This window comes from Pleurodeles waltl, chromosome 3_1 (genome assembly GCF_031143425.1).
Source record: "Pleurodeles waltl isolate 20211129_DDA chromosome 3_1, aPleWal1.hap1.20221129, whole genome shotgun sequence".
NCBI classification, from domain to species: Eukaryota; Metazoa; Chordata; class Amphibia; order Caudata; family Salamandridae; genus Pleurodeles; species Pleurodeles waltl.
Window position 1 is genome coordinate 1,106,157,181 of NC_090440.1, and position 27,951 is coordinate 1,106,185,131.

Here is a 27,951-nt window from a genome sequence, read left to right on the forward strand (position 1 = left end):
CTGGAGGTGGTCTACGACTGACCGTGGCAAGCAGGCCTTCAACAACCAGTTAACAAGTTAGGGTAAAACTGGAATAGCCAACCTCTGAAGGTGTGCTGCGACCACCACCATCACTTTTGTGAACACCTGGCAAATTAAAAACACCTTGCGTGCATGGTAGCACAGGAAGTGTCTATGGGACTGCAAGAAGAGAGCATGAAAGTAAGCACCTTGCAGGTCCCTGCAGGTCCAAAGCCATGAGCCAGTTACCAGGATCCATCCTGAACATCCTGGATGGTTTGAGTCATTATAGCCCAAAATTCCTCAGAGACTGACGACAAGATCTTGCCAACCATGTCCCATAAAGTGTGGAAATACCGCTTGATCAAACAGCTGGCAGTGCAGACTGGAGGCTAGTCTGACCAATGAAAACTGTTTTCCGAATGCCTCAATCCTCTTCGAATCTACATATGGGGAGTCGTGGAAATGAACTGGGGTTTATCCTTATAGTGAAGCCTGAACCACCAGATTTTGTCAAAGTGCTGCATCAAGAAGTCAGGGTCATCTGGTACCTGTAGGAGGCTGGCCTGGCTTATAGTGGGGACATGATGGTACTTACACCTTGTGCCAGGTCCAGTTATCTCTTAATAGTAGATTAGTAGTGTTCTAGCAGCTTAGGCTGATAGAGGTAGCTATAGCAGAGCACCTTAGGCTGAATTAGGAGACGTGCAAAGCTCCTACTATACCACTTATACCAAGTACTGTATCATAAGAAACACAATACTCAGAGTTACTAAACAATAAAGGTACTTTATCTTAGTGACAATGTGCCAAAAATATCTCAGAGGATATACTCCCTTAGGAGGTAAGTAAAATACACAAAATATACACACAAACCAAAATCAGGTAAGTAAAACAGTCAGAAAGTAGTGCAAACACTGTAGAATACAATAGGATGCAATGGGCCAATGGGCCTAGGGGCAACACAAACCATATACTAAGAAAAGACTGCGAACCACGAATGGACCCCTAGTCTAGTGCAGTGTGTAGAGGGTCGCTGGGAGTGTAAGAAAACACTAAGGGTGTCCAAGATACCCCACCCCAAGACCCTGAAAAGTAGGAGTAAAGTACTACTATTTTACCAGAAAGACACTAAACTCGTGATAGAGGATTCTGCAAAGACCACAACAGACTGCAAAGCACTGAAGACGGATTCCTGGACCTGAGGACCTGCAAAGGAAGGGGACCAAGTCCAAGAGTCGTGAAAGTGTCCAGAGGGGTGCAGGAGCCCACTAAACCCCGGATGAGGGTGCAAAATGGCTGCCTCCGGGTGGCAGAAGCTGAAGATTCTGCAACAACGAAAGGTGCTAGGAACTTCTCCTTCATGCAGAAGATGTCCCACGGAGTGCTGTAGGATGCAGAGTTGTTTCTTTGGAGAAAGACCGCAAACAAGCCTTACTAGCTGCAAGAGTCACGGTAAAGGAAAACAGGTGCTGCCCGGGCCCAGGAAGGACCAGGATGTCGCACTTGGAAGAGTAGACAGAGGGGGCCCTCAGCAACACATAGAGCCCACGCACAAGAAGGTAAGCACCCACAGAAGCATTTGAACACAGGTTCAAGAAGTCTGAACACGGCGGTCGTCTCAACACTACAAAAGAGGGTCCCACGAAGCCGGAGGTCAACTCAGGGAGTTGAGCAATGAAGGACGGAGTGCTGGGGACCTGGACTTGGCTGTGCATGAAGGATTCCTTGCAAAAGTGCACAGAAGCCCTAGCAGCTGCAGTTCACACAGTGCACAGGATTACTGTCTGCATAGGGGAGGCAAGGACTTACCTCCTCCAAATTTGGACAGTTGGACCACTGGACAGTCTGGGTCACTTGGGTCCACCACCTGTGTTCCAGGGGCCACGCTTGTCAGGATGAGAGGGGTCCCAGAGTACCGGTGACGCTGAAGTTTGGTGCCTGCTGGAGCAGGAGGAAGATTCCGTCAACCCACAGGAGATTTATTTGTGGCTTCCAGTGCAGGATAAAGACAGGCAGCCCCCAAAGCATGCACCACCAAGAAACAGTCGAGAAAGCCGGCAGGATTAGGCGCTACAATGTCGCTGGTAGTCTTCTTGCTACTTTGTTGCAGTTTGCAGGCGTCCTGGAGCAGTCAGCAGTCGATCCTTGGCAGAAGTCGAAGAGAGAGGTGCAGAGGAACTCTGGTGAACTCTTGCAAGTCGGTATCTGAGGAAAAGCCCACAGGAGAGACCTTAAATTGCCCTCAGAGGAGGATTGGCCACCTATCAGGAGGTGTTTCTGACGTCACCTGCTGTTACTGGTCACTCAGAGGCCTCCAGAGTGCCCTCACACCTCTGGATTCAAGGTGGCAGAGGTCTGAGACACACTGGAGGAGCTCTGGGCACCACCCCTGGGGTGGTGATGGACAGGGGAGTGGTCACTCCCCTTTCCCTTTGTCCAGTTTCGCGCCAGAGCAGGGACTGGGGGTTCCCTGAACCGGTGTAGAGTGGCTTATGCAAGGAGGGCACCATCTGTGCCCTTCAAAGCATTTCCAGAGGCTGGGAGAGGCTAAACCTCCACAGCCTTTAACACCTATTTCCAAAGGGAGAGAGTGTAACACCCTCTCTCAGAGGAAATCCTTTGTTCTGCCTTCCTGGGACTGGGCTGCCCAGACCCCAGGAGGGCAGAACCCTGTCTGTGGGGTGGCAGCAGCTGTAGCTGCAGAGAAAACCCCAGAGAGCTGGTTTGGCAGTACCCGGGGTCCATAATGGAGCCCCGGGGATGCATGGGATTGGCACCACAATACCTGATTTGTCATGGGGGGGACAATTTCATGATCTTAGACATGTTACATGGCCATATTTGGAGTTATAATCGTGAAGCTACATTTAGGTATTGACCTATATGTAGTGCACGCGTGTAATGGTGTCCCAACACTCACAAAGACGGGGGAAATTGCCCTGAACTATGTGGGGGCACCTTTGCTAGTGCAAGAGTGCCCTCACACTTAGTAACGTTGCACCTAACCTTCACTAAGTGAAGGTTAGACATATAGGTGACTTATACTTTACTTAAGTGTAGTGTAAAATGTCTTTGAAATAACGTGCGTTATTTCACTCAGGTTGCAGTGGCAGTACTGTGTGAGATTTGTCTGAGCTCCCTATGAGTGGCAAAAGAAATGCTGCAGCCCATAGGGATCTCTTGGAACCCCAATACCCTGGGTACCTAGGTACCATATACTAGAGAATTATAAGGGTGTTCCAGTGTGGCAATTAGAATTGGTGAAAATGGTCACTAGCCTAGAGTGATAATTCTAAAGGCAGAGAGAGCATAAGCACTGAGGTTCTGGTTAGCAGAACCTCAGTGACACAGTTAGTCACTACACAGGTACACACATTCAGGCCACAAACTATGAGCACTGGGGTCCTGGCTAGCAGGATCCCAGCGAGACAGGCAAAAACAAACTGACATACATGTAAAAATGGGGGTAACATGCCGGACAAGATGGTACTTTCCTATAGTACCAACCTGTGGCGCCTGGTTATCTCCCTGTTCACCGGTGGGCAAGAACAAGGCTTAGACCACGTAGCCATTAAGATGTATGTGAGAAAAAGGGCATTAGATGTGTTGCCTGCAGAAACAGTGGATCCATATTCACCCTTCACTGGGAACCAAACACCCCACTGCAGCGCTTCATTCTCTCAGTGTAGCAAAGCAAAACAGTCCAATGCGTACTCATGGGAAATGGTGTGGGCTAGTAATCACCGTTTGCTGGCACGAAATAACACCACTCAATAAATAAGTATCCAGTCTGTTATTTTTTCTGGTTCTGCAAAGTTATTCCCTTCCTCTTCCAAGGCTCCAAGCAGTGTGGGGTTACAAACGACTGGTGTCAAGTATATTTCTGTGTGCGCTGATGGCAGCCATTTGAAATGTAATTGGGGCAGGGAGCAGATTCAGCCCAACCATTCTGGCAGGATGGCCCATCCTGCCAACAAAGAGTCCTCCTTTGCCTCATTGTCTGGGAAGAATACACAAAGGCCTACTGCCAAACTATTCAGTCATGTGGCCCAGGTCACAGGCAGCAGGCACCATATGGTTAGGACAAGAAAATGTAAACTTTCTAAAAGTGGCATTTTCAGAATTGGGACTTAAAATCAGACTTTACTATTAAAAAGGATTTCAAATTACAACTCATTTGAATGTAAACATCATTTTCCTATCTGCACACAAACTTAAAGTTATCACGTAGTAAGAGTAATGAGGTAACTCAATGTTTTCATATGGCAGACAAAGGCCTTGCAACAGTGTAAAATTACTTTAGGAGTCACTCACATCTTAAATACAATGAACTCCGCCGTATGAGCTTTTAGGGCCTACCTTAGGGGTGACATATATGTATTGAACAAGGAAGGTTTAGGTCTGGCAAAAAGATTTATTTTGTGAGATAGAAATGGCAGTGTAAAACTGCACTAGAGGCTGCAGTGTCAGGCCTGAGACAAGTTTTAAAGTACTTATTTAGTAGGTGGCACAATAAATTCTGCAGGCCCAATAGCAGCATTTAATGTATAGGCCTTGGGTACATGCAGTACAATTTACTGGGGATTTATCAGTAAATTAAATGTGCAAATTAGGTGTAGGCCAATTGTACCATTTTAAGGAAAGAGTACAAGCACTGGAGCACAGGTTAGCAGTGGTAAAGCAAAGAGTTCTAAAGCCAACAAAAACAAATTCAGCAAAACAGTAGGGATGAAGGCAATACGTTTAGGTCGACCCTGCTGAGAGGGCCAAGTCCAGCCCATAGAAAACCCTGGCTTGACCTATTACATGGCCAGCTTCAGTCACACCCTTAGCTTGACTTACTTACAACTCTAGTTTGAGCAATTTACACATCCAGTTTGGGTCACACTAAACTCAAGCTTCACTGTACCTTGTACAGCACTGAGAACATTTAAAATGTCCATGGCACTAAGCAAGCTTTGCAACTGTACAGTGCAGAGTACACTGTCAGCTCTTACACAACACTAAGCATGCATACCACTTACACAGCAAAGAAAGAGATTGTACAGCACTCTGCACAACTGCTGTAAAGCACAGAACACTCTGCCATCCTTTCAAGAGCACCGAGCATACTTTGCGCTTACACAGTGTAAGCGTACGAGCACTCATACATCACTGAGCCCACTTACCACATGAATGAGCAAATATGGAATTTGATCAGCACATATCATACTGTCAGATCCAGTAGAGGAGTAAGCATGCTAAAGTACAAGGGATATACTGTCAGCCTATGTACAGCACTATGCACGCCTAGAACTTCTACAGCACTGACTAGACTTAGCAATTGTAACACACAAAGTGTACCAAAAGTCATTAAAAGCATTGATTACTGTTGGAAAGGACCCTTTCCACAGGGTCATGGGCAGACGTTTTAGATTACTCCTTTTCTGACCTTGGTTTTGTTGGCTTTAGGTCTCTGGGCACCTTACTACTACTAAGGATGGAGGGGCTCTCACACTTCAAAGGGTAGAAGCCTGACCCCACACAAGGGACTGACAACCCCCACAGACCTCCTGGCAGACAGGACTGGGCTGAAAGGGAACACTTCTGGACTAAGGACATTCTACCAGGAAGCCAGTTCGCTGAGGTGTCCGGAGGGACTGCTACTTTGCTGCTTGCTCTGCTGTATTGGCCTACTGCCTGCCAATTCTAGCCTGGGTGTGAGAGGATTGGATCTAACTCTCTATATCCTGCAGTCTAAAGTTTCCCCAAAGGCCTGATTGAGCTTGCCTTCTGTTTCTGAAGTCTCAGGGATACAAAGACTTAACCTGCTTCTTGCTACCAGCACCTGAGCTTCTCTGCTGTGAGTCCTGCTCTGCCAAGTGGTGCCAAATACAATCTTGGGCACTTGAAGGAGAGTGTGGTGCTGCAACACAAGAAATGACACAACGACACCTGCACATTACTCGGAACTGACATATACCACCGCAGAAATGCCACTTTTGCTGCTTCCTGCACTGAAGCTGTGGACACTGCTCGCCGACTGCGCGACGCAATGAACCCAACTTACGGCACAGCCCTGGCTTGGCTGACACAGCACCAACGCATCAGAACCAGTATTCATCGCTTCTGGACCTCAATGCATCACCGACATTGCCTAATCAGGAAACGACACATCGCTTGAAAGTGTGATATATCCCCTACTTGGATTAATACATCATCACTGAGCCTCGAAGCAACCAAGATACTGTCAGCATGCCTACGTGACTCCTGTACCCGTCATGCACTCCATCGCAGCCAGACTGAACTTTTATATTTGCCCTGGTCCAGCGTGACCGAATAGCCCCAGGTGGGAGCTACTGTCTTCTAAGCACTCCATTTTGATTTAATGTTTGAAAATTCATAACTTGCCTTGTGTATGTGGGATTTTTGTCGCTTTGGTCTTGTTTGACTCAGATAAATGTTGGTTATTTTTCTAAACTGGTGTGGAGTTCTTTTATGGTGTTTTCACTGTGTTACTGTGCGTGTGCACAAATACTTTACACATTCCCTCTTTAGTTTAGCCTGGCTGCTCTGTGTCACGCTACCAGAGAGTGAGCACAGGTAAACTTTTACTGTGTATCTTACTTGCCCTGACTAGGAATGCGGTCCCTTCTTGGACAGAGTGCAAACCTCTGCCAACTAGAGACCCAATTTCCAATAATACATTCAGTCTGTGTGCATCACTGACAAAACTTAACACTTATAGAGCAGTAAGCACTGTACACTTGTACAGCACTAACCACTCATGGAGCTTGTACAGCACAGAGCACCCAGTACGTCCTTAAACAGCACTGAGTACTTGTACAGCCCTGCACACACTTAGCACTTGCACATCAGAGCAAAGTGTCTACGTCTGGCTTTAGCCACAAAGAAACCAAGCTCCAAATCAATCAGAGTTCCTACTCTGGGTCACCTACATGTCTAACTTCAATCACCTATAACCCTAGCGTGACTTGCACTCCTAGTTTGAGCCATTTACACCGAAAACATTGAACTACTAACACCAATATTTTAAGTTACTTATAATCTTTGGGTGACATCCATACCTTAAGTCATACCTCTACCATTCTGAACTATAGCCGCACTTGAGTCACACACCTAACTTAAGTCACTTACACATCTAGGTTGGTCAACTTATACACCTAACTCCGATCCACTTGCGTCTCCAGCTCTGAGTCACTTGTACTCCTAGCTTCAGTCACTTTCTCCCTTGCTCCACTCACTACTACCCTAGCTACATTCACTTACACTCACAGATTCAGCCACTTACACTCCAAGCTCTTTGGTAGTGCACCTGTCCATCAAGGGAAGACATGGTAGCAGTCAGTCACAGGCGGGCTTTCACACCATTCTTAATGGTAGAGCAGCTATTGCGGTCAGAAATAAAGCTTAGCGCAGACTTCCTATGCAAAGTAGATGAGATGGGGGGAAGTCGGAGGAACAAAAAGCACGATTAAAGTAAAACGCTGGATTTCTAAAGTGAAACCATGACAAAACAATTCAAATGTATCCACATATGTTACATACCTCCAAGGCAGTGATTTTGCTGATCATCTCGGTAATGACTGTGTTCAGTAAGGTACCCATTGCCTTGCAGTAAATGTGAACAGGAAGGACGTCTTGCCAAACATTTCCCAGCCGCTTCAACTGGTGCATTATCTGAAAATTATAACAACTGCTACCGGTCATCAAGATGAATTTATTTTATTAGTTAATACTCTTGTGTCTTCAAGTTTTAACAGAAATTATATAATTGACATTGTTGAAAATTAAAGGTGTGTGAAATGTCAGTCCGTTTCGGATTGTTGGCCTACTTGTAGTTTGAGGAGTTTCCACTATTCCTATGTGCAAGCATGTGCATATGTTTACTCGCAAATGGTCACTACTTCCTCAAAAGTGCTGAAATGGGTGTGCAGGTTTCTCATGAGTTAACATCAACACTATTATACTCGCAATGCGGAAACTGGTTGGGTGGTGACCTCTAAACAATATAAAATGATGACTTTAAAGTGAAAACCTACATGCTGGAAACTACAAACTATGATTACAAATTGTAACATGTATGAAAATTGATTGAATTTTGAGAGAAAAACTTTGCACACCCATCCTGAAAAGGCAGTGGTCAACACTAATGTTTTAGTGGGTGCTGGTTGGTGCATAAATATTTATTTAGCATTAACTGCAAGAGTTAACATACACCCGGTAGACTGAGAAGTCACACTTCAAAAGCACGTCAAGTGATAGATCAGTCAGGTAAAGATTAGTTTTTGGTCATGCAGGCAGATTTTCATGGATGAATTACTCGGTGTACTGATTGTAGTAGGCTGTTACAGTTTCTCAGTCGGTCAAGTATTCTCATATATACATGTCACGCAACAGCAGACAAGGATAAAGGCAACATCAGCAGTCCTATCCTGGACAAAGTTCTTGCACATTAAGTTGCCTCACTCTCACCTTGAGACGATTTACTTGGGAGACATCCTGGACAGGAAAATCGAGAGGAGTTGAGCAGTGGCTGTGGTCACAAGAACAGTGTGGTCCTCTTCCAACAGCACAAGGAGAGCATGGAAAGTTACTTCTCCCACCTCCCTCCAGCCTCCACCGACAATAGACGCATCCATTTCCTGGAGCCCCTATTCCATGGACTGGCAGGAATCCCACAGCTCCAATTAAACACTTACTAAAAGGAGGTGGTAAGCAGGTGTACAAAGTGATCTGTTATTCCACAGAGAATGGGGACCAGCATGAGGATTCTGGCCTTTTGAAAACGGGTGTGCATGGTATTGCCCGTTCTGGAGAAATAACTCAAAATAGATGGATATAAGTGCAGTGATACTGGCTGGAAACGTTAGTTATGTTCACTTAGCAACACATACTTACATCCAGCTAACTTGTAATCAAGCTCTAATTGAAACCTACGCAAGACTACACTCTAGCAATCAAACTTTATACTGCTGTTTTCTAAATCCAATTTCAATTAAACTGTCAAAGAACCTTTGCATCTGTGCATAAGTATAACCTTGGTATCTTTACGTAAACTAGCATGTTACGAAAGCAATACATTTTATTTTAATCACAAAATGAAAAATTATCACTGTGGCATTGCAGGTGCACAAAATCCAATGTACTAAATGTACTCTTTAAGTCACACAATTCTTTCGGACTCACAAAGGGCCTTTGTGACTCATTTAAAATTACAAAGAGGAAGGGGTGTGAAAGGGGAAATCTTCCTCTTCCTTACAAGTTGAAATATGTATCGATCTTTTGTGACAGCACCAAGATTGGAAACTACTAACATGTTACCAAAATCAGACATCGGGTGGTAACCTGGTCACAAAAGCAGAGTGGAAGCTGTGCATGTGGGACAGCTTCCACTTAATGAATGATGGAAGGAAGCCTCAGATGGAGATCTCCTGATGTCCTTCCCTAAATACCAACTTTTCTTTTTTCTAAATTAAGTGATGGGTGTTTGCTGTCCCTTGCAGGCATTCAGAGAAGAGTCACCACATTGTTGTATTTACCTTTTTATTGGGTTTGTGTGTGGTTGCCACGATCACCGCAGCATTCGATAAGAGGCACGTGTGGTTGCCGCGATGATCGCGGCATTCGGGGGGGAGACGGTTGAAGCCGCGGAGCCGGCAGGCAGCTTGTACGGGCCTCTAAGAAGTAATGAAATTAAAGCTTACCTTTCACCATACTACGTTTCTCCTCTCGCTCTTCTGGATACAACATCCTAATTTGGGCAACGAGCTGGAAAGCGCGATCGGCGTTATTTACCCACGGCAGAGAGACCCAAGATAACGTATACAGGTGATTTTCTGCTTTGAGGAGAACAGGAATTTGACTAGTGTTGAAGAAATTCTATGTCAGGACCGGAGGCTCAGATTATGCTTCTCTTTCTAAGCTTTATTTTCCACAGCAGCCAATGAGAGAAGACAATATCAAAACTACATATCCCATAAGTCAAAGTATACAAAATGACCATAGAGAACATACTATAAAACATCAAGAGGCCATAACACTTCCTCTTTCTTTGCTGCTTCCGCAGTCAGCTAAGTACTCTTCTTGTGTTCTTGCTCTTGTGGCTTATTCTGATTTTCTCAGCGCGCGCCGCTCATTTGTTTTCTTCAGTGGAGCGGGAGTGTCGGCTCGCCCGACTTTTGGGGGCTCCGGTGAGGCGTTGTTGGCGGCAGGCGCTTAGCGCGCTCTCCCACCGTTGCGCGCGATTTTCCCTCAGACGCCTGCGCTTTTCTCGTTGCCCTGACGACCGTCCTCTTTGGACGCGCTGTCAGTGCAACGGAAAGACGCGATCGAGCTAGTTTCGCCGGACCTCTTCTGCGCTTGTTTTCCAGGTTTTCTCTTGCCTTTTTATTGCCGCCTTGCCCTGCCGGAGCACCATATGTTTACTCCCTGACGCCCTGTGATCCCTCTCGGACCAGGGCTGTACAATTAAATTAGGCGCTGCCTAGAGTGCTGCAGGCTGGCTCCCTCCACGCTCAAACAAATTAAAATTCAGCAGTTTTGAATTCTCTACTGCTTTCAGCCTGCTGGGGTGCGCACTCCCCCTTACTGTAGTCTTTGGCTACCCCTATTTCACGTGTGTTACGTGATTGAATTTTGCCTGAATCCACGTTCCCGGCGTGGCAGTGTAAAGATAGCCCATTCATATGCGTATGAAGATGAAGAATATTTTGGGGACCAGTTTCCCTTGTTTGATGAGACGCTGGCTGGCGCTTTGGGCAATACGGTCCAGATGTCCATAAATAATGCTTTGGAGAGGGCTTTGGGCCCCCTCTCAGTACATTTTGAGAAATTTGCACGCCAGAAGGGCTGGTTGCCCCCTATTGCGTCATCTGAGGAGGCCCTCTCAGACCAACCTTCTACCTCTAAGGGTATGGCGAAGGCAAAATCTTGGCCTCATTCTGAGATTTTCAAGAAATTGGCATCGTCCATTCAGGAAGACCATGGGTACAGTTTTTCCCAGGCTCAAGAAGCTTTCAGTTCGGATTCCGACCGGTCTCCTGCAAAATCTTCAGGGTCTGACTCTGAGCAGGATCTTGGCCCCAAGTCAAGCGCGGGTAAGCGCAAAAAGTCAGAGTCTTCCAGCGCCCCTCCTTCCAAAGCTCCAAAAGTGCTGACCTTCAGCCCAGAAGAGATAGTCCATCCTCGCTCTTTCAGCTGGGTTCCTCCGCCCGAGGTGGCTGAATATCTCCAGAAACATATCAGGGCTAGTTTCGACAAGGAAGTAAGGTCCCGGCTTCGGTCGGAGTGCCCTCGCCCTGATCTGGAGGGAAAGGTTACGGATACGCCGGAAGTGGACCCAACAATGGTCACCTTTTTGAAAAAATGGGCGAAAGACCCAAAAAAGGGGCTTGACCGAGCTTGGCGCGCTTGTCAGGACAAGCTTCTCGACCTCTCGGGCCCCTTAGCCAAAATTTAGGAGATGGCTTATGTGGCCAAGGAGTCGCAGTCTCCGATTGATCCGGACATTCTGGTTGGATGGGCTCAACGGGCCATCTGCCACTTGGGTAATGCCAATGTGGCTTTGTCTACAGAGAGGAGGCGTTCCATCCTCATGCGAATTGACCCTCAACTTACGGAGCTCGCCTCCTCAGAGGCGGGTCCGGTGGCCCAGGGACTTCTGTTCGGGGCCCCTTTCATCAAGGATCTGGCCAAATTTGCGGCGACTTTCAACACCATGGACAAAGCGCAGTTGTCGTTAAAAAAGGTGTTTAAAGAGGCTCTTTTTCGGAGGGCCGGGCGCCTGCGGGGGCGTTCGTCTGGCCGATCCTTCTATCAAGGCCCTCGTCGCGAGGCCCTCTCCAGAGGGCGTGGTTTCTACAGGGAGCAGCAAGCAAGCTCTACCTTCTACCCCACGCGTCCCCGTGGAGGTAGAGGTCGCTTCCGCAAGTCTTTCTCCAGAGCCCAACAGGGAGACGCTCAGGATCACGCCACTTCAGGTGAGACTAATACAACCGTCAGAGGTGGTTCTTGGGGGCAGGGTTCAATCTTGTTTAGCGGAATGGCAAAAGTTATCCAGAGACCCGTGGCTGTTGCAGACCGTGCAAGGTTTTCGATTGGAGTTTTACCAGACCCCTGTTCAAGACAGTCCCCCTCCTCTTCCCCGTTTTTCCCATCAAGATATCGACATCATAGACGCCGAGGTTCAAGCTCTCCTCAAAAAAGGTGCTATTTGCAGAGCTGTCCCCCATCCCAGGGGTTTCCTGAGTCCCATCTTTTTGGTAGACAAGAAAGGGGGAGGTTCGTGTTTAGTCCTGAACCTCAAGGAATTCAACGCCTGGTTAGTTTACAGACACTTCAAGATGGAGGGGATCCATCTTCTCAGGGACATCCTGCAGGAAGCGGATTGGTTAGTGCGTCTAGATTTAAAGGACGCTTACCTAAGTATCCCTATTTTTTCCCCTCATCGGCGTTTCCTTCAGTTTCTGTGGCAGGACCAGTGTTTCGAGTTTCAGGTTCTTCCCTTCGGGCTTTCCTCCGCGCCGTGGTGCTTCACCAAGGTCATGAGGTCTGTAGTGGAATCCCTTCGGGCAAGAGGTGTGCGCTTGATAGTATACCTCGACGACCTGATAATTATGGCGCAGGATCCCCTTCGCCTGCAGGTCCACTTATCTTGGACGATTCAGTTACTCCAGGATCTGGGTTTCATAATCAATCAACCCAAATCTTGTCTCCATCCATCCCAACAGATCGAATTTCTCGGGTTCAGGATAGACTCGGAGTCAGCTCAGTTATTCCTTCCTCCTCTGAAAGTGCGCAATATCAAGAAGGAGTTGTGCCTGCTTCTGTCCAGACAGATGGTGTCATTGAGGAGCTTAGCCAGGATGGTGGGTCTTTTATCTTCGTCGATCCAGGCTATTTTCCCGGCTCACCTACATTACAGAGCCCTTCAACGGCTCAAGATCTCTCATCTTCAGAAGGGCTTGTCTTACACAGATCTGGTTCCCCTGAATCCGGAGGCCCGCTTAGAGATAACCTGATGGTTAGAGCACATGGAGGCATGGAATGGTCGAGCCATCTTCGGTTCTGCCCCAGATGTCATTCTGGAATCAGATGCCAGCAGATGGGGCTGGGGAGCCCGATGCGGAGAAGTGACCACCAGGGGCCGTTGGTCGGAGGAGGGACTCCACCTTCACATCAACTGCCTGGAGCTTCTGGCCGGTTCCTTTGCAATACGCAGTGTGTCTCCTCTGAAAGCGGATTGTTGCATTCTTTTGAGGATGGACAACATATCCGCGGTCAGGTATGTAAACAAGCTGGGAGGTACCAGATCTCCGACCTTAGCCCGCATTGCCAAGGATTTCTGGCAGTATTGCCTTCAGCATCGGATATCGGTGATTGCGGAGTACCTTCCTGGAATTCACAACACCGTGGCCGATTGGAATTCCAGATTTCTCCGGGATTCCAGCGACTGGATGCTGCTCCCCAAAGTGTTTACCTCTCTCAACCTCTGATGGGGCCCTCTGTCGATAGATCTCTTTGCCTCGAGATTGAATCGTCAGCTTCCCCTATTCTTCAGTTGGAGACCAGATCCGGAAGCGATGGCCACCGACGCCTTTCTCCAGGACTGGTCTCCCCATCGAGCATATGCGTTCCCTCCGTTCAGCATGATTCCTCGAGTTCTTGCCCAGGTGCGTCGGCTGGGAACAGAGATTGTGTTGATCGCTCCTCTTTGGAGGGCTCAGGCATGGTTTCCTTTGGCGCTCGATCTTCTGTGCGATTTCCCTCTCCTACTTCCTCCTCTTCAGGACCTTCTCCGGGACCCTCTGGGGTCTCCGCATCCGTTGATAGCACAGGGCAAGCTTCGTCTGGTAGCTTGGAAAATCTCAGGCGTCATTGGTTCCTGCCAGGCATTTCAGAACAAGCTGCTAAATTCATCCTCCAAGCCTGGTCCCCTGGGACCCTCAGGCGATATGCCTCGGCTTGGAAACGATGGAATCATTGGTGTGCGGAACGGAGTTCCGATCCCTTTAGTGCGGATGTCAGTCTAGTCGTCAATTTCCTGGCTTCTCTGGCGGCTTCAGGCCTAGCTTTCAGGTCTATCAATAATTATAGATATGCCATTTCCGCCGGTCATTCCCCTGTTCAAGGCAAACCGATTGGTGAGCACAATATTGTCTGCAAACTCATGAGGGGCATTCGACTGTCGAATCCTCCGTGTCCCAAGTATACTTCTTTGTGGGACGTCAATGTGGTTCTTACGTTCATTTCCTCTTGGCCAGATAACGAATTACTTTCTCGTAAGCAACTCTCGGCCAAACTGACCCTCTTGTTATGTCTCATCTCATGCAAGAGAGTTTCGGATGTTCGTTCCCTTGATTTGCAAGGCAGGATTTTTTCTCCTTCGGGAGTTACTTTTTCTATCTCCAAACGGACAAAGACGGGTACCAGTTCAGCTTCGTATCCGGCTTTCCCGCATAACCCCAAATTGTGCGTGGTGCAATGTTTGAAAGCCTATGAAGCGGCTACAGAGAAATTCCGTATAGACCGGGCAGGTCAATTGTTGATTGCTATTCAAAAACCTTTTCAACCAGTGTCGTCCGCTACTCTAGCCAGATGGATCAGGTGGCTTCTTTCTGAAGCGGGAATTGATGTCTCCATGTTCGGAGCTCATTCAGTTCGGGGAGCTATGGCTTCAAAATCCTTTAGCTTAGGCATGAGGTTGGAGGATATTATGAGGGCGGCAGACTGGTCGTCTGAATCTACATTTAAGACCTTCTATCATAAACCCATTGTGGACATTGCGTCGATTGTGGTGGATCAGATTTGAACGAGCATAATCTGAGCCTCCGGCCCTGACATAGAATAAAAAAATGTCAAGCTTACGCGTTAAGAATTTTCAATTCTATTAAGGACACGGAGGCGAGGATTATCCCTCCCAGGACAATAAGACTTCTGCTTACGAGTTAAGTACTCTTTTCATTCGATGTCTCATTGTTTGCCCACCCCGTAATTTTATGAATGCTTTTAATAGTGTATACAATGTTTCTATAACGCATACTATTATTAGTTTTATTTGTTTTTCCTCTTAGGAGGGGATCAGAGTTGAAATTCTTCGCTCTAAGGAGGTTCAGAGCAAGATGGTTACATCTACCCAGTTCCAGAGATCCTACGTTGGATTTGGATTGTGTTGTTCGATTGGATCAAGTTATATTTAGTGACTTTTACTGACTGTATTCTCGCAAAGAAAGAGGAAGTGTTATGGCCTCTTGATGTTTTATAGTATGTTCTCTATGGTCATTTTGTATACTTTGACTTATGGGATATGTAGTTTTGATATTGTCTTCTCTCATTGGCTGCTGTGGAAAATAAAGCTTAGAAAGAGAAGCATAATCCTCGCCTCCGTGTCCTTAATAGAATTGAAAATTCTTAACGCGTAAGCTTGAAATTTTTTTATTCTCTGCCTACGATGATTACGAGGTAAGACTCCAGTTACAAAGTTTATCTGGGCACGACGACTAGACTGTGTATTTACATTTAAAGAGAGACAAAACGGAGGCCATTTTGGGTGTACACAATGCTTGGAGACTTGTGTACATCATCTATGAAAACATTGTGAAGCGCTAATTGGCTCCAGAGATTGATGAAAGTTTCTTTTACACAGCATTTGAAGAAAATAAATCAACAGCGGGACAGTATTTAAACATCATTTTTTTTTGTTGCAAGGATCTATTCATTTTGATCTGCTGAACAGTAACATTTTGAAACAAAGGAATATGCAGGCTATCAATGCACCGCAACCCTTTTTGGAAACACCTAGTATGCCACCCATTCCGTGAAAGCAATGGTTTGATGGTTTTGAAACCTATCTTGGTTGCAGCACATTACGGGTCTGAGAGGAAGAAGTGTTTATTACTACATTCATTGGGATATGAGGGCAGAGAAATCTACAAACACCTTCCGGAACCACATCCTGACAGAAAAGACATGGATGAATATCAAGTTGCTGTAAAAAAAAAAAAAAAAAATAGCAACAAGATTTGATGTCCAGCCAAGTTTAGCAGTATTGAGACACAAATTCTTCAAACGAGCACAAGTCCATGGAGAAGGTGTGGATGCGTACATTAGTGCTTTAAGAAAATTATCCTCACAATGTGAATTTTGTGACTTTCAAGACCCTTTGATAAGGGACCAATTTATTGGTAATTGTGCAGATAAGCACCTTCAACAGAAACTATTGAGTATGGGGAATCCAACGTTGGAAGAAGTAGTCAAAGTCGCAAACAGTATTGAACTAGCACAAATATCACTGAAAGAACTCAGTTCCAGTGGTGGCATTAAGGAAATGGGTCAAGTGGTTAATGCTATCAAATGTTCACAGAAGTGGGGAAGTCAGAACAAATATGAACAAAGGAAAATAGAGAACAGTTTTTTAAAGAACAGCAATGTATGTTTTAGGTGTGGTAATGTACCACACAGTAAAGAAGGAAGAGTTTGTCCTGTGAAGAATGCTGTGTGTAGAAAGTATGGAAAACTGGGGCATTTTGCAAAAGTGTGTCAATCAAGCCAAAGCAGACAAACTAAAATAAGTAGCGTAGTGGATGAGGATGATACAAAGAGAGGTGAAATGACGGTTAAAGCCTTCCAAAACATGATTGTGGTTGTCAGTGAAGACCAATCGGGAAATGTGGATCAGTGTGAATGTGTGGATCCTTATGTTGACATTGGTGTGGGAGATAAAACCTTGCATTTGTTAGTTGATTCTGGAGCGCGCATTGCTATGATATCGTCAGATCTATTTCACAACACTTGGGGAAATAGGAAACTCTATCCCCCAGATAGGGCACCGGTCTCCTATGAAGGCAGGAAAATAGAGTTGGAAATGTTTATTGAAGATTGTCTTGAATCTAAAGGCCATAAGATACATGGCAAAATGTATGTGGCGTTCAATCGTTTGAAAATCTTGGGGTGGTACCATCAAGGGTTGTTTGGTATGATACTTAAACCTGGAGCTAGAGAACTGGTGTTGGTGGTCAAAGATACTGTGCAAGAAAATCCATTTGAAAAAGATTTTCCAGCTGTTTTTGCTGGAGGATTAGGAAAGACTGCAGGTTTCAAACATAGAATCAAGGTGAAGAAGAATGCCATTCCTGTTAAACATAAACTTAGGTCTGTGCCATTTAGCCTAAGAGACAATCTTAAGGATGAATTAAACAAACTTCAGAGTATAGCCTATTGAGTCCAGTTTATGGCTTTCGGAATGCAACAAGGACATGCGTCTGCGTGTTGATTTGAGGAGTCTCAACATGAAATATGGGTGGACTCACATCCTTTACCTAAAATCAGTGATCTTTTCAAAGAGCTGAGGTGGTTTTCGAAAATTGACCTAGCGTCAGCGTACCATCAAGTGGTACTGGATGAAGTATATCGTCATTAAACTGCTTTCAAGTCCCCATTTGGCACATTTCAATTCTGTAGGATGCCATTTGGTTTTGCGTCTGCAGCTTCAGTCTTCCAAAGGATTATGCATGAATTGTTCGGAGACATCAAGGGCGTTTTGGTTTTTCAAGATAATGTTTTGATTTTTGCTGAGAGTTTGGAAGAACATGGTAGCATTATCAGAAGGGTCATGAATGTTTTTCTGAAGAATGGTGTTGTTGTGAAAAAAGAAAAATTTGAGTTTTGGAAAGAAGAATAGAATTTCTAGGGCACTGTGTTTCCAAGAAAGGTATAGCACCTAGGCCAGGCCTGGTTAGAGCTGCTTTGGATGCTCCTGAGCCCAAGAACAAAGATGAATTACGCTCATTTATAGGCATGTGTGAGTACTATGCCAGATTCATTTCTGCGTATGCTTCTAAAGAACGAGTTACTTACCTTCGGTAACGACTTTTCTGGTGGATACATTAGCTACCTGTGGATTCCTCACCTCATGAATACTCCCATGGCGCCAGCATTCTACGGAAATCTTCTTACTAGTCTCTGCACGTCGACGAGGACGTCACTGTCTCGCACGCGACGCCGTCTGACGTCATACAGGCAATAAGAGGTCCTCGACGACGTGCGGACGTCAGTACCAATCATTTTTTACGTGCATGAGAACAACCAGGCAATGCAATGAAAGAACAAAGCAACATCCATTATATTGTAAAAATACACCACATTGTATGAATAACTGTAAATCTTTTTTATGTACATATATATATATATATATATATATATATAAAACTCTTTCTTTTAAAAATATATACACACACCAAGTATATACATAAAGATATATACACATATACCCATATATATATATAAATATATTATATATATACATCTATTGCACCCTCAAAGATCAAGAGGAGCGCACTCAAGGATTACTTGGCAAGACCATAAAGGCAACGGGGAGGCGGGTGGGACCGTGAGGAATCCACAGGTAGCTAATGTATCCACCAGAAAAGTCGTTACCGAAGGTAAGTAACTCGTTCTTCTGATGGATACAACTACCTGTGGATTCCTCACCTCATGAATAGAGTCCCAAAGCAGTACCACGCCCGGCGGTGGGTGCCTAAATGGTCAAACCAAGAAATCCTGCAGCACTGACCGTGCAAAATGGCCGTCCCTTCTAACCTCAGAATCTAAACAGTAATGTTTTGCAAAAGTGTGAAGGGACGACCAAGTTGCGGCCTTGCAGATGTCGACCACAGGAACACCTCTGGCTAAGGCCGAAGTGGCCGACTTAGCTCTGGTGGAATGAGCTCTAATGCCCTCAGGAGGATCCTTCTTTGCCAAAGAGTAACATATTTTAATGCAAAGAACAACCCACCTGGATAGTGTTCTCTTGTGGACTGCCTTTCCTCTCCTCTTGCCCACGTATCCAATAAACAGCTGATCCTCCAGCCTGAAATCCTTTGTTCTATTGATAAAGAAGCTCAACGCTCTCTTTGGATCCAGACGGTGCAGTCTTTCTTCCTCTTTGGAAGGATGAGGCGGAGGATAGAACGTGGACAAAGTAATTGCCTGAGCCAAATGGAAGGGTGAAACAACCTTCGGGAGGAAAGCAGCCTTGGTCCTCAACACCACCTTATCCCCATAAAAAGTTGTATAAGGGGGTTTTACTGATAAGGCCTGCAACTCACTCACTCTCCTTGCTGATGTTATAGCTATCAGGAAGACTGTTTTTAAAAACAAATACCTTAAGGGGCAAGAATGCATAGGTTCAAAAGGGGACCCCATAAGGAAAGTCAGGACTAAGGACAAATCCCATTGCGGCATAACGAATGGCTTTGGAGGATATTGATTTAGAAGACCTTTCAAGAATCTGATAACAATAGGGGATTTAAATAAAGATGGTTGGTCTGGAAGACATATGAAGGCTGACAAGGCCGATAAATAACCTTTAATGGTAGCCACTGCACAACCTTTCTGCGCCAGAGATAGAGCAAAAGACAAAACGTCCGATAGATGAGCTTGTAAAGGATCAATCTGCCTCTCTCCACACCACGCAACAAATTTAGACCACCTATTAGCGTAGATAGATTTAGTGGAGTGTCGCCTGGCCGCTAATATAACATCCACTACCTCAGGCGGGAGAGAGAAGGAACTCAGGTTGCCCCGTTCAATCTCCAGGCATGTAGGTGCAGACTCTGGAGGTTGGGGTGTAGAACCTGCCCCTGCGACTGCGAGAGGAGGTCTGCCCTGAAAGGGAGACGGAGCGGCGGGCACGTTGAGAGTTGGAGAAGGTCGGAGTACCACACCCTCCTTGGCCAATCCGGAGCTATTACGATTACTAGAGCCCGGTCTTGGCGAATCTTCCTCAATACTCGAGGAATCAAGGGTATGGGAGGAAACGCGTAAAGCAACTGGCCGCACCAGGTCATTTGAAACGCGTCCCCCAATGCTTCCTGCATCGGATACTGAAGGCTGCAGAACAACGGACAATGCGCGTTCTCTCGAGTGGCGAACAGATCTACCCGAGGAAACCCCCACTTCTGGAAGATTAAACGGACTTGATCTGGATGGAGACGCCACTCGTGGTCTGCCGAGAAGTGGCGACTGAGACTGTCCGCACGCACGTTCAAGACTCCGGCCAGATGGTTTGCTATCAAGCAAATCCGATGGTCCTTTGCCCAGGACCATAGTCGAAGAGCTTCTCCGCAGAGAAGGTACGACCCCACTCCTCCCTGCTTGTTTATGTACCACATCGTGGTAGTATTGTCCGTTAGGACCTGTACCGACTGACCACGAAGGGAAGGGAGGAAGGCCTTGAGAGCCAGACGTACAGCCCGTAACTCTAACAGATTGATGTGAAAAATCTGTTCCTCTGGAGACCAAAGACCTTTGATCTCCAGATCCCCCAGATGAGCTCCCCACCCTAGAGTGGAAGCATCCGTTATGACTGTGGCCACTGGTGGCGACTGCTGGAACGGTTTTCCTTGTGAAAGATTGTTGCTTGCAATCCACCACTTCAAATCCACAGCAGCATCTCTGGAGATCTTGACAGTACCCTCTAGATCCCCTCTGTGTTGAGACCACTGCCTTCGGAGGCACCACTGAAGAGCCCTCATGTGCCAGCGAGCATGCGTGACCAACAGAATGCAGGGGGCAAAAAGACCGAGCAGACGAAGGACCTTGAGGACTGGAACTACCGCTCCGTTTCGAAACATTGGAACCAAATCCTGAATATCTTGAATCCGCTGAGGCGGAGGAAAGGCCCGACCCAATGTCGTATCCAGTACTGCCCCTATGAACAGGAGGCGCTGAGAGGGCTCCAGGTGAGATTTGGGCTCGTTCACCGAAAAGCCCAGGTCGAACAACAACTGGGTTGTTGACTGCAGATGACGCAACACAAGCTCCGGGGACTTGGCTTTGATCAACCAATCGTCCAAGTAAGGGAATACTGCTATCCCCTTCCTTCTGAGCTCTGCCGCAACCACCGACATCACCTTCGTGAAGACTCGAGGTGCTGAAGTAAGACCAAACGGAAGGACCGCAAACTGGTAGTGTTGCGATCCCACCACAAACCGGAGATACTTCCTGTGTGACTTGAGTATCGGGATATGAAAGTAAGCATCCTGCAAGTCGACAGACACCATCCAGTCTTCCATGTTCAACGCCAAAAGCACCTGTGCTAGGGTCAGCATCTTGAACTTTTCCTGCTTGAGGAACCAATTCAAGATCCTCAGGTCCAGAATTGGCCTCAAACGACCATCCTTCTTGGGAATCAGGAAATACCTTGAGTAAACTCCTTGACCCCTTTCCTGCTCCGGGACCAACTCCACCGCGCCCTTTAAAAGGAGGACTTCCACCTCCTGTTCTAGCAACAGGAGGTGTTCTTGTGAACAATACGAAGGGCGGGGCGGGATGAGGGGCGGAAACTCCCGAAAGGGAAGGGTGTAGCCTTTTCCCACAACACTGAGAACCCAAGTGTCCGACGTAACAGTCTCCCATTTGGTGAGAAAATGCTGTAATCTTCCCCCTACAGGAGAGGAGTGAGTGGGAAATGGTGGAAGCCTAAGGCTGCTTCCCCTGCTGCACCCCGCCAGAGGATGAGGAAGAGGCAGAGTGCTGCTGAGAGGCTCCCCTGGTGCGGACCCTACCCCTCCCCCTAAAAGATCTATAGGGGTGGGAAGAGGCAGGTTGCTGATATCTTCCCCGAAAGGAAGAGGAGGAAGAGCCACGCCCAAATCCACGAAACCTCCTGAAGAATCTGGAAGAGGCCGTGGAAGAAGGAGCTTGGAGTCCCAACGACTTAGCCGTGGCCCTGCTCTCCTTAAAACGTTCCAAGGCCGAATCAGCCTTAGCCCCAAACAGTTTGTCCCCATCAAACGGGAGATCCAACAATGTGGACTGTACATCTGCCGAAAAGCCCGAGTTACGTAGCCAGGCCTGTCTCCTTTCCACCACAGTTGTGCCCATTGCTCTGGCTACCGAGTCGGTGGTATCCAGTCCCGTCTGGATAATTTGGGTCGCAGCAGCCTGGGCATCAGAGACAAGATCCAAAAGACCCTGGGGAAGCTCTGTAAACGAAGAGGAGATGTCATCCATCAGAGCATGAATATACCTCCCCAGGATACAGGTCGCATTAGTGGCTTTTAACGCCAGACTGCAGGACGAAAAAATCTTCTTCGACTGCGCCTCTAGCTTTTTTGAGTCTCTGTCCCCAGGCACCGTCGGGAAAGAACCAGGCGCTGATTTGGACGAACAGGAGGCCTGCACAACCAAGCTCTCCGGCGTAGGGTGCCTAGATAGGAAACCAGGATCAGTTGGAGCCGTCCGATACCTCCTGGCCACGGCTCTGTGAACTGCTGGGGAAGATGCCGGCTTCTTCCACACCTCTAAAACCGGATCCAGCAGAGCGTCATTAAAAGGTAATAGAGGCTCCGCCGCGGCTGAGGCCGGATGCAACACCTCTGTCAAAAGGTTTTGTTTCGCCTCCACCACCGGCAAAGGCAGGTCCAAAAAACTAGCTGCCTTCCGTACCACTGTATGAAAGGAAGCAGCTTCCTCGGTATATTCCCCCGGGGACGAAAGGTCCCACTCAGGGGAAGTGTCCAGCCCACTGGCCGACTCCAGTCCACGCAGCCCATCACCCAAGTCCTCTAGCTCTCCTTCCTCTAGGGCTCGTTGGTACTCCTGCTCCTCTAGTACCCGGAGAGCACGCCTCCTTGAATGCAGTCGTTGCTCAATCCGCGGAGTCGACAACACCTCCGCCGAAGTCGGAGATCGGCGCCGATCTTCCGAAGCCACCGACGCCGCATCCGGCGCCACAGGTAACTTCGGCGCCGACTGAAGAGCAGATGAAACGGATGGACCCACCGGAGTCACAGGCAGAAATCTCGACGTCGACGGGATGGAAATCCCTGGGGCAAATCCCTCCGAAGCCATCGGAGCGGCCACCGGCGCCGACACTGGCGCCGAGCCCACGTTCCCAAACGGGAGAAAGGGCATAAAGGGTGCCGGCCGAAGAGGCGCAGGATCACCCAAAGAAAAGGCCAAAGGCCCAGCCGGAGCACCCCCTGGAGCCATCTGTTGGAAGATGGCATACATCGCATTCAAGAATGCGGAACTATCGGCTCCAGGGGTGGGAAAAGCCGGATACTGGGGTGCCTGACTCGGAGGCGACCCCGACGCCGGCCTCGGCGTCTGCGCCGGAGAAAACACCTGAGGCTCCAATACCTCAATCACCGACGCCTGTCCAGGCGAAGTTGGAGACGTCGGAGAGAGCAACGGCGTCGAAGGATGCGGCGTCACCGTGGGGCTGACCTCCCATGTCCTCCGGCGCCGATCCGGAGACCTGGAACGAGCCTCCCTTGAATGACGCCGAGATTCTCTACGGCGCCGGGAGTCTCGATGACGCCGATGTCTTGGAGAAGACTTTTTCTTGTGATGCTTCTCCTTTGACTTGGCCATAAACAGCTTCGCCTCGCGTTCTTTAATGGCCTTCGGATTCATGTGCTGACACGAATCACAAGTCGAGACGTCGTGGTCGGAGCTCAAACACCAAAGGCAATCGGAATGAGGATCCGTCACCGACATCTTGCCTCCACACTCACGACAAGGCTTAAATCCAGACTTTCTCTGCGACATTATTTCCACAGAGAAAGAGTACGCAGCAAGATATACACTGTAACCGCAAGAGTAACAGTTGCTCCCTCGAAGATAACCGTTTCGAATGCACGGAAAAAAGGGAACTGACGTCCGCACGTCGTCGAGGACCTCTTATTGCCTGTATGACGTCAGACGGCGTCGCGTGCGAGACAGTGACGTCCTCGTCGACGTGCAGAGACTAGTAAGAAGATTTCCGTAGAATGCTGGCGCCATGGGAGTATTCATGAGGTGAGGAATCCACAGGTAGTTGTATCCATCAGAAATGAAGGTTTTGTCCAATATGTTAAAAAACAAGGTACCATCTGTGTGGGACAGTGAATGTCAAAAAATATTTGAATGCATCAAACAGGAGTTAGCCACTGCTAGACCTTTGTCTCCTTATGATCCTAGCAAAGAATGTGTCATTACTGTTGATGCCAGCAAATATTGGTTGGGTGCGGTTTTAACTCAGGTCTCTAATGAAGAAAATGTTATTAGTTATGCGTCAAGATTCAGAGCTTAATTACTCTGTTACTGAAAAAGAATTACTTGCTTGTTTTTGGGCGAGTGAAAAGTTTAGGAGTTATGGCTGGGGAAGGAGTTTTGTATTACAAACAGATCATAAGCTGTTAATCTACATTCTTAATGGAGACAAAATTAACTACAGTACTCCACGTCTCACTTCAAAGCTTTTACAGTACAATTTTGAGGTGAGGTACATTACGGGGAAGGAGAATCTCACTGTAGATTTTTTGTCAAGCTTGCCCATTTCTGATAACGATGCAGTGGACATTGATGGGGATAAAGAAGATTGTTTTATAGCAGCCATTGATGTGGATGTATCTAAAGTTTGCTCAGAATCTGTTTGGAAGGATGCAGAGAGCAAAGATGAGGTGTTGAAAAGAGTAAAGGAGTTTACAGTCAGTGGTTGGCCCAAGGAAAGGTGTTTAGATAATGAGTTACAACCTTACTCTAAAATCTGTGATGAATTGTCGTCGATTGAAGATGGTGTTGTGTGGAAGAATGAAAAGTGTGCACCCCCGTGGGATATCCGTGCAATGCTGATCGAAAATGCTCATGAAGGGCATTTAGGCTCTACTATGACGAAGAGACATTTGAGAGCTTATTATTGGTGGCCTTCCATGGACAAAGAGGTGGATGTGTTGGTCAATAAGTGTGTGGTCTGTAGTCAAGCTGAAAAGGGGTACAAGGTTGTGACGCCCCCTTTACCACCTATACTTATGCCCGAGAAAGCCTGGGTGAAAGTTGGCATTGACATGGTGGGACCGTTTTATTATCTTCCTTATCACTTGAGGTATGCTCTTGTGTTGATGGACTACCACAGCAAGTGGCCGGGGGTCCGTTTCTCTGCTGATCCCACGGCTGGGAATGCCATACATTTTTTGAAAGATGTCTTTATGAGGAAGGATTTCTAGAATATATGGTGTCTGATGACAGTGTCCAGTTCGTTAATCTTGAGATGGAAGACTTTTTGGAAGGGGCTGGTGTCAAGCATTTGAGAAGTTCGCTTTATCATCCACAAACCAATGGTTTGGTGGAACGGGTGAACAAAGTTGTGGTGGAATGCATCAAGTGGGCTAAAAATGGAGAGTTTGATGTCAAGGAAACGGTGAGGTCCATGCTTTGGTTTTATCGCACCACTTCGCATTCCCTCACAAAGGTCTCTCCGTTTGAACTTTTGAAGGGAAGGAAGGCCAACTCTAAACTGTTCCCGGCATGGTTGGCCAGGGTGGTAAAAGGTCAACTCAATGGTGTTTTGGACACAGGCAAAATGCTAGAAAATGTGAAAGAGGCACAAAGGAAAATGAAGTCTAGGTATGATTTTTAAAAAATCAACTAAAGCTCAGGTGTTCTATCCTGGGGATTTTGTACGTGTCAAGTCTCACACATTTGTCAAGAAAGGTTATGCTAGTTTTGGCCAACCTTTGGTTGTGAAGAGGGTGTGTGGCAATGCTGTGATGCTTGATGGGGGACATTGGTGGAATGTTGGGAAACTTGTTAATGTTAGAGCGAATGAGTTTGCTGAACTGAATAATGGGACTGATTGTGTGACTTATAGAAAAAGGGAGGATGACTTGTCCGGTCATGCAAGTGAAGTGGAACACGAACACCTCCCACGAAGATCCTTTCGGAAGAAAAATATACCGTGGAGGTTCAAGGATTGCTTATAGATATTAAGCTAGGTTTTTATTTTTTTTATTTTATTACCATAAATTGTTGGTTCAAGGTTTTTGTTTTTTACTTAATATTGTTTTATTAAAATTGAGTTCTTTTGTGTAGGGGCGGTTCATTTAAATAAAAAAAAAAATAAAAAAAAAGGAGATACTATGTTGTATTTACCTTTTTATTGGGTTTGTGTGTGGTTGCCGCGATCACCGTGGCATTGGACAAGAGACGCATGTGGTTGCTGCGGTGATCTCTGCGTTTGGGGGGGGGGGGAAGACGGTTGAAGCCGCGGAGCCGGCAGGCAGCTTGTACGGGCCTCCAAGATGTAATGAAATTAAAGCTTACCTTTCACCATACTCCGTCTCTCGTCTCGCTCTGCTGGATACAACACACATGCCTCCTGATTCCGGCATATTGATAAAATAGGATGTTTCCATACCATTTGAGAATGTGCATTTTGAGATGTGATAGAATAGCTTCTCCTTTGCGTTGAAAAATGACCATTAGGTTGCAAGGCTCTCGATTTGGCAAACAAAAAAAGTCAAATGGTATGAGAAAGGCCTTGGGGCACACATGTATTTACTAGCAGAGAGAAAGAAAAAAACATTGGGCTATTTTTCCAAACCAAATGCACAAAAAACAGACTGCTGATGATTTTACACTTCTTTTCAATTCAAATTCAGCTATGGTGGTCTTTACTTCTACTTACAGGAAGGGTTTGCTTTAAATATGAAATTATATCCCCCCGATCTGTAGCCAAAATACCTTCTCCAAGGTGAAAGTGTCCATGGTGGTGAAGACATATAACATCCACACATCAGCTCAGTATAAGGCATGCAGTTAGGATGATATGGTCCTGGAACCCTTCCACAACACAAAGACGTTTCAACAGCCCAAAGATAAGTTGGGTGTTAGCGGCATCATGTATAATTCAGCCTCTAAACAGTGGATACGATTTGGTAGGGGGCTCATGTTTAGCTATAAGGGGAATGGGGGTACTGTAGACCCAGATGGAGCACCACAACTATGTTCTTTGGACTGATGTTCAGCCAACTGTCTTGTTCTTATTATCTGAGAATGATTTAAGTCAGCCCAAGACTACATAAGGCCTTTGATGGAGCATTTTTAATACGTTTCTCCATTTTTTCAGGTATCTATTGTGCTTATTCAGACAATTCTGCTTCATAGTGAAGGGTAAAAGAAGAGTAATGAAAGAGGAGAGGGAAGAGCGAGGTGGGACAGAGAGCAGAAGAGGGACCAAGTGGCTATAAATCCATGAAACACACTGAGAGAAAGAGTTCAGGTTTTATTGAAAAAAGAGGTTATCACGTGCAACACATCTGATGAATCTTTACAGTTTTAAATATTTAACTGTTGCTAAATGGAAGACATTTCGGTTTCTTACCTAGAAGGAATGTGGCATTGCTGCTTTTAAGAAAGACTGATTTAACAGTGTCTTCCCTATCAAATCAATACTGTAGTTGTGTACAGAATGGGCTTGTGGCTAAACTATATTGCAATGGAGAAGCTGATGCCCAAGCATTTGGGTAATGCGTCACTTGTGACCTCACCATCAGTGCTGACCTAGGACTACTTTTAAAGCTTATTTTATTACAGGGACCCCAATACCTAAGTAATTTATGTCCCCTGAGAATCCAAAACTCAATTTGTGAAGCAGTACTAAGGCTCCAATATTCCCAGCCTGCACCGAGGTTCGCTGCTGCATTAGTGACGACAGTCAAATCTCTACACCATACTAACCTGCCGAAGGGCTTTATTTGCAGCAATGTAGTTTTCTTCAACATCAACGTTGGCAAAATTCTTTGCACTCGACAGTCGCCCAAGAAGTTCTTCCTTTTGCAATCGCAATTGTGCCAGGAAGCTCTCTGTGCCTTTTGGAGAAAATAAAGACAAAGATGTAAGACAGGTAAACCTGGTAGTAGGTTTAAAAATGAAAGACAATTTTCAGAAAAATATGAATGTACGAGCTAGTTAAAAGCTATTTGTGAAATGCCAACCTTACTGAAAGCACTCTCTTTTGTCATGCTCTTTTCAATACTTATGTGGTTCAACATTGTTGCTCCTTAAAATGTCATTCATATTGGATATACACACACACACACACACACACACACACACACACACACACACACACACACACACACACACACACACACACACACACACACACACACACACACACAC

The 27,951-nt window shown here is 46.5% G+C and overlaps 1 protein-coding gene across 1 annotated transcript in view; it reads right to left on the minus strand.

Moving 5' to 3' along the window:
• The window catches only part of ZW10 (zw10 kinetochore protein), a 187,447-nt gene that overhangs the window by 25,499 nt on the left and 133,997 nt on the right, over nt 1-27,951 (minus strand). The window contains exons 13-14 of the mRNA XM_069224379.1: nt 27,508-27,638; nt 7,552-7,683 (exon numbers count right to left, since the gene is read on the minus strand). Of these exons, the coding sequence (XP_069080480.1) occupies nt 7,552-7,683; nt 27,508-27,638 (263 nt within the window). The remainder of the gene's footprint in view (nt 1-7,551; nt 7,684-27,507; nt 27,639-27,951) is intronic.